The sequence below is a fragment of the Lolium rigidum genome, chromosome 1 (assembly GCF_022539505.1).
Source record: "Lolium rigidum isolate FL_2022 chromosome 1, APGP_CSIRO_Lrig_0.1, whole genome shotgun sequence".
Taxonomy (NCBI): domain Eukaryota; kingdom Viridiplantae; phylum Streptophyta; class Magnoliopsida; order Poales; family Poaceae; genus Lolium; species Lolium rigidum.
The window spans coordinates 302,438,966-302,448,180 of record NC_061508.1 but is presented as its reverse complement, the minus strand read 5'-3'; the positions used below and the strand labels follow the sequence as shown (position 1 = coordinate 302,448,180).

Below are 9,215 nucleotides of genomic sequence, written 5' to 3'. Positions count from 1 at the left end.
CCCCATAACTCCACTGAAAACTAAGTACCAAAATACATACTACTCACACACCAACAATACAAAGTTGCAAACGTGGTGCAGCTGCAGTTCGCTTATATTGTTCTTTACCTGCTTTCTGATCAGAATAATGGCTGGCGAGCTCAGGCCGCGACTGCCGGCGGCAGCTGCTCTTCTCATGGTGGCGTGCCTGGTTCTTGCCACCGCGGCAGCTGTGAGTGGCGCCAGACCGCTCGCGATGCCGGAGGAAGATGGCCCTGCTCGCGCGGCGGTGGAATCGCCGGCGGGAGATATTGTCCAGACGATGGCGAGGGCGATCGAGCGCAGGTTAATGTTCGACGTCTCCCTGCTCAGCGGGATCAAGGACGCCGGGCCCAGCCCAGGCGCGGGCCATTAGCTTAAGGCGCCTTTGGGTTGCGGCAAAAACTCGGGACATCGTCGTGGGATGTTTCGCGCGAGAGCCGATTTGTGTACAGGACTACAGGCACGCTTGCAAGAAATGGCCGTATGTAATTGATTAATTATGTTCATATTTGCTTCTTTAGTTTGTTTCCAAGAAATTAGTGCCCTCACAAATAGTTCATCTGCTCTAGCAGGCGCCCTAGATTTTGAGCTTTTAAATTTCATAACTCGTAAGCATGCTAAGTAAGTTAGACGTCCTAACTGTATGATATGTGTACTTTTCTTTACACCTAAAGTCCTGCTTCTAAATGGGCCAAGAATATATTTTTCTCCTTTGCTTACTTTTGTTCTCTCCCTTCCACCCTCCCCTCCTCCATCTCTCTGTGGGCTCGATCATTATCAGAGGGAGTGGCCCTCCACACGAGCCTAGGTTCTTCGAAGCCATCCTCCTACTACCGTAACTTATTTGCCGATCTCACGGAGGGGCGCTATGGATTAGGCCCATATGTCATGCCTGGCCACATCCCCATCTAGAATATGAGGTGGAACTATGTGTCCCGTATGTCGGTGGTGAGGCCATCCCCGATCCGGTATTCAATCCAAAGGCGAGAGCATGGGGGTGGCACGTACGACTTCAAGTCTGGTGGCCGGTGGTCTTTTTTATAGGCGTACACTAGTGGAACACAAGGATTTAGTCTTGGTTCATTCGGGGTTTTAGTCCCGGTTGTGCAGCCGGGACTGCACAATCGGGACTAAAGGCCTCCACCTTTACTCACTACACCACAGCACTAGAACCCCAACTGTTAAGTTGGTCGGGAAAGCAGCTTACGCCAACAGAAAGTCGGTCGGGGATTAGTTTTGCCGACCGATGTTGTCGGTCACCGTAAGTCCGGTCGGCAAAGGCCTTTCCCGACCGACATAAGTTTGCCGACCGACGGTTCGACACCATTCCTAAGGCTTTCCCGACCGACGTTTTCTTTGCCGACCGTCAATTGTTTCCCGACCAACATTTCTTTGCCAACCAAACTTCGGACGAGGTAAGTTTTACCGACCAACTTTCCGTTGGCACGTACCAGAGAATGGTTCTTTCTAACAGTTGGTCGGTGTTTCTTTTGCCGACCAACACTTCAGTAATTTAGATATATGAATGGCAAAATTCACTATATTCTTATATTCGACACAATCATAAATGCATACCAAATAAATAATAGCACACATGACTCTGATATGGATTAAACTCTTACAATACCAATTGTTCATATGTTCTCATCTGATTACAACATAGTCAACATAACATAGATAAGTTGTCACCGCATATAAGCAGGTTTTACAAAATGGAAACCAATGACTACCATATGACCAAGTTTGCTCCATTACACAATTCATTCTACTGATGGGAAACATCCAGGTACTTGGTGGCTTGGTGGCTCGCGGGAAATGTTTAGCATGATAATTCATATTTAGAGGGGACACCTGCACAAACAAGTACAAACATATAAGATTACGTTGTTACATACATTCTCAGTTTGGACGAACTAGTACAAATAGATAGAGTGAAAAAACAAATACAAGCAGGCACCCAACTCTTAGCCATATGTTCGACCCAAAATTAGCAGGCACTAAACAGACAGACGATGGACGGCATCACAGAACATCTACATGCCAGCGGCCAACGGCGGAGGCAGGAAATTTGTTTACGGGGGAAAACAGGGACTCATTCTCATCAGGTATACGCAAAACAGGGACTCATTCTCAGCAGGTATACAGCAATACCACCAAACAATATCCATTACAAGGTATAATCGCTGGCGAGTAACGGAGACTCAGCTTTCTCTAAAGAATAAGGAGGCTGATCTACTCACAATGGTCCCATCGCTACTTGATACATGATAAATTGCAGTTACAAAGCAAAGAGGTGAAATACTGTACGCATGTTTTCTTACATTAAAGAAAAGGATAGTAGTATGTTTCCTTTAATCTTCGTCTCTTCTTCCTTTGAATTGAAAATAAAAAACGAAAGGCTCAGCATGAAAATACTATTGCACCCACCTGTGCATTAGTTTTGTTCAAAGTACATATCTGTTTAAGATTCAGGTATTGGGTTTACCAAGTAGTACTTTTACTTGGTACAGAGACTTAATTTTCTTCATGCATTAGTAATGGCAGCGGTTGAATGGAAAAATAAAGTAATACCAGTATAGATTATATGTGACGGTAGAGGTTGAATGGAAAAATAAAGTAATACCAGTATAGATTAGATGTGATGGCAGCTTAGGCTGCAACTTCAGTTTTCAGCAGTGTATCTTCATTTTTAAAAATGCTATGTTGTTAAACTAATACTACAGGCAGGATGAGAATAAAGAACACAAGTATAGAAGTTTTACTCACATCATCTTCAGTTGATGTCTTCGAAACTGATTTTGAACTGAAAAATCTCAGTGGCGAGATGAGCCAGACACAGCTGGTTTGTAGGGCTTCATCTACCAAAACTATCACAAGTGAGCATAACAGAAACAACTAAGGATGTGCATAAAACACACAGGCATGCATGGTGATTACCTTGCTAGATGGCCATGCAATGGACCTTGTGACAGCATCCCTAATGTATAGTAAGTCCTCGTACTGATATGGAAGAATAGTATCCCTTTTAATGGCAACATTCACAATAACCTCATAAGTACCAGGTCCAAGGGGCTCCCCACCCACAGTTGTGTCTGGATCGACTGAGAGAACTGTTGCCTTAGCAACAGGAGTTTCAGGACCAGTCCATGCATAGAGAAGCACATCCATCCCAATCTGAAAAGAATGATATATATATATGCAACAAGGATGCATGAGAAAATTACAAAAACATGGAAGCAAAGAAATTTAAATATGCAGTAAGGATGCATGTGAAGCTTACAAGGCTTTCATCTTGCTGGGTTGAAGAGTTTCTTGGATTTGCAACAAATTTCCTTCTCTGAACATTGTCATCTTCACCGTCCTCTTCATCGCCATCTTCGCCATCAATTTCTTCCTCAATTTCATCTATTGAGTTCTGCCAAAAATAATATGTAACTTACTGCATGCATGATGAATATTTAAGGCAATGAACAAATTAGGTATGTGCAAAATTGTTTATTACTTGTCGAGAACTAGAACCATGTTGCAAGCTAGGAGCCTCCAAATTATGCCCTCCTTTTGAAGCTGCCATCATTTCTTGCATTTTGATCATTTGTTGCTGCATTTGTTGCATCTGCTCCTCCAAAGTGCTCATGCGGTGTTCAGCTTCTCGACGTGCTACCATTTCAACTAGAACCCTTGTGCTCACTTTACCCCGTGTATCCGGTGTGCCCACATCTTGAGGTGTTGGCCCTAGACCTAACACACGAACACGACCCCTTGGCTCTTTCATTCCAACAACTCGTGCAAACAGATCACCTTCTTTCAAACTCTTTTCCTTCCAGTCAGGGTGGACATTAGCTGCCCGTAGGAGTTCACTCTGCATAGTGAATTGCATTTACTATAACATATTTTCTAAATGATAGAAAATATAGAAGGCAAAAGAGACATACAATAACTGGAGCTGCCTCTGGCACGTGTTGTCCTTTGTTTGGTCCTTTCTTGAGCGTGTGTGTTCTGATGAACACTTCGTCTCTCCGAGGGGCATACCCAAGTTCATCAGCCTACAAACATTTTTTGTTTCTCACTATTTATTAGATTTTGAAACACAGCGTCACCTTCTTTTCTAACTGGGTCAATATTCTTACCATTTCTTGGGCAACACGGGCATGACTCTTGCTGCCAGCTGTATGAGGCACGGTTGACTTGGCGCGATTTTCTTTGGCTGTAGAACTGCGAGCCTGCAAGGATTTGCATTTGCATTCAAATGTACGGCTATTTGCATTTATATTTGATCCTGCAAGAAAATGGGAAGGCTAACTTACTTCGAATTCAGGAGATCTCCAATATTTAAGAAGGTCCTTCCAATCAGCTTCGCTAATTCTATCATCACATCTAGGCATAAGCTCTTCGTCAGTCAATTCAGGATCAAACTTTGTCTTCTTTAAATCTGCCTTCCATTCCTTCCATTTTCTCTGTGAAGTGTTAATGACATATTTGAGAGCGATTGAGTCCAGCTCATAAAATCCCTGTTCAAGTGAAGTGTTAATGACATGTTTCAGAAGACACTCAGCTAGATGGCTTTAAGTAGAACATGTAAGTTGTAAATTATGTAATACCTGTAAGTGATCCCACACTAGCAACTTTGTTTCTTCATCAACATCTCTCCAATCTATAGCTTTTGGTGGTATATGCTTCCTGACCAGAGTGCCAATGAAATTGGCAAATTCAGTTGCATCTGGCCCAATTGGTTGGCCATACTCATTGAATGGAATTTTGATTTTCGTCTTATTCATCCTTGCATATATGTTGGCCTTTTTAGTTATCGTTCGCCCACCTTTCTCACCATCAACAAGCTTGGTAGTGATCTCTGCACATTAAGAAAATTAACTGAGATAACTGAGATATTCTAGCTAGTTAGAATAGGCTATAGTCTGAAACAATTATAACCTACTATACCTTTGGAAGGTTGGTCTGTAGGATTTGCATTACCACTTTCATTTGCTCCCCTGGACCTCAAAACACGTCTTTCAGTTGTATTTTCAAGTGTTGAGGAGGGTGTCTGCATAGATATGTCACAATTATAAGCTACATTTGCAAGAAAATGAACTCAGATAGATATGTCATAATTATACCTTTCTTTTTTTCTGTTTTGGGGGTCGGCTTCCTTCGCAGGCATCTTTAAATGCAACACTTGCCCGGTGTATACCTAGGCGTGCCATCCTTTCCTCATTTTCTTCCACCATCCTGTTTCTAGCTAGTTCATACTCAACTTGTGCTAGCTGTTCATTGGTGACCATCACATCTTTAGTCTTTCCTCTTCCGCTTGCCATTTTTCCTGCAAAAGGAACAATATATGAATACATTGCTGAAACTAGAAAGCATAAAAGAAAATTTGTACACATGGCTTACTTTTTCTTAACAACTAGTCCATCAATATCTGTCCTACTAGAACCAATACCTCCATCGGCAACACTAACACGTATAGAAGTGCATGGATCAAGCAATGTTGCACGCAAAGCATTATCAGGCTCAATATTTTCTGCTTCATTTATGTCATAATATGATGGTATAACAACAGTAGACCACTCAGCATCAATGGGATCTTCAACATAGTAAACTTGAGTTGCCTGTGATGCTAAAATGAAAGGCTCGTCTAACATCTTCTCACCGGTATTGAATATATGCTTGAAATTCACAGAAGTGATTCCAAACTGATCAGTCTTTACCCATTTATCTTCTACACGATTGTCGACCCTGTCACATTTTAGCAACACTACTTTCCCCTCATGTTGATATTTTGCAAGGACATAAAATTTTGTTCTCGACCAATGATTTAGCAAATGCATAGCCCAAGAATCTAGCTAGCCCTTGTATGTACTCCTCTGTATGCCTACATGCAAGCGTACATATGCTGCGAGTTACATCAGATTTCAACAAGTACTAAAGCCTAAGAAATTGAAAAATGTGTGTCGTACCTAGGTGCATTCATCCAACTTTTATCCATATTAGTTGCACACTTGATTATTATCGGATCAGCAGAAAAGGCTGACAGAATAATATCAGAGACACAAAGAAAATAATGTCAATTATAGGTCGACCCACTTAATTACTACCGGATAAACAGAAACTCCTAATACAATAATATCAGATCAGGCGACATAAAAGAGACGGCATGCACCCAGTGTACACATAATAAAACTGATACACACCCATAAACAAAAAAGATTGAAGAGAACGGACAAAGAATTAGTAAGTTCACTCACCAACTGCTGTGGTGGGACACTGACAGCCAGGGAGAAGGATTGTTGCGCCGCCGCCACAAAGTCGTGAGTCGCTGGGATCAAGAATCCTAATAATAAATAATTATACAATATAAATTAGGCTCAAGTAATATTAATAAATTAGTGCCAAACAAAAATATTCTAGTAAGCAACGACCAACAATAGACTACTGGCTGCTTATAAATTAGAGAGATGAGAAACTACCTAACCATACTTTCATTCTCACACTTTTCTGTTCAAGAAGTGTTCCCGGCAAAATAGAAACAAAAGTTGTATTGCAGTCAAGCTAGAGCCGATGGATAAATTAAGCACAACTTACTAGTACTAGCACATGTACAACCGACTACTCAAACATCAAAAATGTTGTGTCTCAATCTTGGATCTAGCAGTAATACAAGAAAACTTAGTACAACCTGTAGCTTTCATCCCTTCCATGTATAACTCGTAAGCTAATGAACTAGCAAAATAAACAGCTACAAAATAGAAATCGATGGATTCATCAAACCCATGTACACAGAAGTAGCTAATCGTCTCTAGTACTACTTAGAAGTTATCTGATTTGAGCAGCTGCAATGTTGTATGAGCATTCCGACTGAAAGTGGTCAATCACAGAAGTTAACTAATCCTCTAAACTTCACCTACCGCTCTGACCCACCTGTGCATATACGTATTCCTCTCAAATGGACTAGAAACAGATCTGGCGAAAATAATTTGTTGTGCTGCGGCCACTAGCTAGCTAGGCAAGGTCCTCTCTGTTTGCTAAAAGCGGCTCAATACTGCCACGCGAGGGCGGGAGAGCGCTGGCCGTCAGCATCAATACATCACGCAGAGAGAGAGAGAGAGAGAGGGAGGGAGGTCACCTCACTCGAATACGAAAATCCCCACGGGTTGCAGCTGGGTGAGGGCTGTAATGGCGATGGCTTGGGAACGGAGATCTCACGGTTGGCCACCAGATGGGAGCGCGTGGGGCAGGTCGTGCTCGCCGGATGGGTGCGCCACCGCAGCGGAGACAACACTTCGAGCGGCCAGGAGAGCTTGAGGAGAGCTTGAGCGTGTGGGGGCGGCAGGAAGATGTTGCGGCGGAGAGGCTGGCCGGAGCTCAGAGCCGCACTCGTGGATGGATTTGGGGATTTAGGGTTCATTATAAGCGGCCGCCGCGGAGGAGATTTTGGTGTGGTGGGGGCAATGAAAGTTTTCGCGCCGTTGGGCCAAATGTTGGCGCTAATATTTTCACCCCCCGCGGGCCGGCCCACTTAACGACTGACAGTTGGTCGGGATTCTTTGCCGACCGACGATCCGACGTGTATGGCAGAAATGCCGACCAACTGTCGGACACCAAAGTTTGACACATTGCCGACCGAAAGTCAGACGTTATCTGAAGACATTGCCGACCAACAGTTCGACATAAACTATGCCGACCAACGTTCTGTTGGCCATGTCGACTTTTACCGACCAACATCAGTCGGGAATCAAGTGGTGTGGTGTAGTGACTCCCGGATCAAATATAAATCGGAACTAAAGGTTCCTCCACGTGGTGCGGTCAGGGGGCTCGTGGTGGAGGACCTTTAATCCCGGTTTGTCATGCGAACCAGGATTAAAGGGTCTCTGGCGCGACAGAGAAAATGATCGTTTCTCTGCCGCGGCAGAGATTTAGGCTGAAGCAACGTTTCTCTGTTGCGGCAGAGTTTCATGGTTTTATGTTATTGATACGTCTCCGACGTATCGATAATTTCTTATGTTCCATGCCACATTATTGATGATATCTACATGTTTTATACATACTTTATGTCATATTTATGCATTTTTCGGCACTAACCTATTAACGAGATGCCGAAGAGCCGATTCTTGTTTTCTAGCTGTTTTTGGTTTCGAAATCCTAGTAAGGAAATATTCTCGGAATTGGACAAAATCAATGCCCAGGGGCCTATTTTGCCACGAAGCTTCCAGAAGACCGAAGAGAAGACGAAGTGGGGCCACGGGGCGCCGCCACACTAGGGCGGCGCGGCCTAGAGGGGGCCCGCGCGGCCCTGCTGTGTGGGGCCCCCGTGACGCCCTTTGACCTGCCCTTCCGCCTACTTAAAGCCTCCGTCGTGAAACCCCCAGTACCGAGAGCCACGATACGGAAAACCTTACTGAGACGCCGCCGCCGCCAATCCCATCTCGGGGATTCGAGAGATCGCCTCCGGCACCCTGCCGGAGAGGGAAATCATCTCCCGGAGCACTCTTCACCGCCATGGTCGCCTCCGGAGTGATGAGTGAGTAGTTCACCCCTGGACTATGGGTCCATAGCAGTATCTAGATGGTTGTCTTCTCCTTATGTGCTTCATTGTCGGATCTTGTGAGGCTGCCTAACATGATCAAGATCATCTATCCGTAATGCTATATGTTGTGTTTGCTCGGGATCCGATGGATAGAGAATACTATGTTATGTTGATTATCAATTTATTACTCAAGTGTTGTTTATGATCTTGCATGCTCTCCGTTATTAGTAGAGGCTCTGGCCAAGTTTTTACTCTTAACTCCAAGAGGGAGTATTTATGCTCGATAGTGGGTTCATGCCTCCATTAAATGCTGGGACGAGTGACGTAAAGTTCTAAGGTTGTGGATGTGTTGTTGCCACTAGGGATAAAACATTGATGCTATGTCCGAGGATGTAGTTATTGATTACATTACGCACCATACTTAATGCAATTGTCTCGTTGTTTACAACTTAATACTGGAAGGGGTTCGGATGATAACCTGAAGGTGGACTTTTTAGGCATAGATGCATGCTGGATAGCGGTCTATGTACTTTGTCGTAATGCCCAATTAAATCTCACTATACTTATCATATCATGTATGTGCATTGTCATGCTGTTGGCGTCAGAAACCCACCGTCGGGCAACGACTGGCAACACAGGAGAGCCGGGAACAACTTAGGGCTGCGGCTGG

The 9,215-nt window shown here is 43.9% G+C and overlaps 1 protein-coding gene and 1 long non-coding RNA gene across 2 annotated transcripts; both read right to left on the bottom strand.

Moving 5' to 3' along the window:
- Window positions 1–1,803: 1,803 nt before the first annotated feature.
- LOC124684030 lies at window positions 1,804–3,590 on the bottom strand. Its single transcript, XR_006996881.1, has 5 exons — window positions 3,524–3,590; window positions 3,302–3,436; window positions 2,959–3,195; window positions 2,788–2,879; window positions 1,804–1,872 (listed from the first exon to the last, which is right to left on the bottom strand). It is a non-coding gene; the product is annotated as an uncharacterized LOC124684030 (long non-coding RNA).
- Window positions 2,835–6,586, bottom strand: LOC124660834. The gene is made up of 12 exons (XM_047198673.1): window positions 6,489–6,586; window positions 6,267–6,352; window positions 5,136–5,338; window positions 4,960–5,062; window positions 4,620–4,870; window positions 4,326–4,529; window positions 4,149–4,241; window positions 3,954–4,064; window positions 3,524–3,880; window positions 3,302–3,436; window positions 2,959–3,195; window positions 2,835–2,879 (listed from the first exon to the last, which is right to left on the bottom strand). Exons 1-12 carry the CDS (start codon window positions 6,494–6,496, stop codon window positions 2,835–2,837), a joined length of 1,833 nt encoding a protein of 610 aa, XP_047054629.1. The 5' UTR covers window positions 6,497–6,586.
- Between the last annotated feature and the right edge of the window lie 2,629 nt (window positions 6,587–9,215).

Excerpts from the sequence above, each read along its gene's own strand:
- LOC124660834 (XM_047198673.1), bottom strand. Across the intron at positions 5,339-6,266 it reads GTGTCCCACCACAGCAGTTG|GAAAAATGGCAAGCGGAAGA; the intron begins GTGAGTGAACTT and ends TTCCTTTTGCAG. Across the intron at positions 4,065-4,148 it reads CCCGTGTTGCCCAAGAAATG|GCTGATGAACTTGGGTATGC; the intron begins GTAAGAATATTG and ends AAATGTTTGTAG.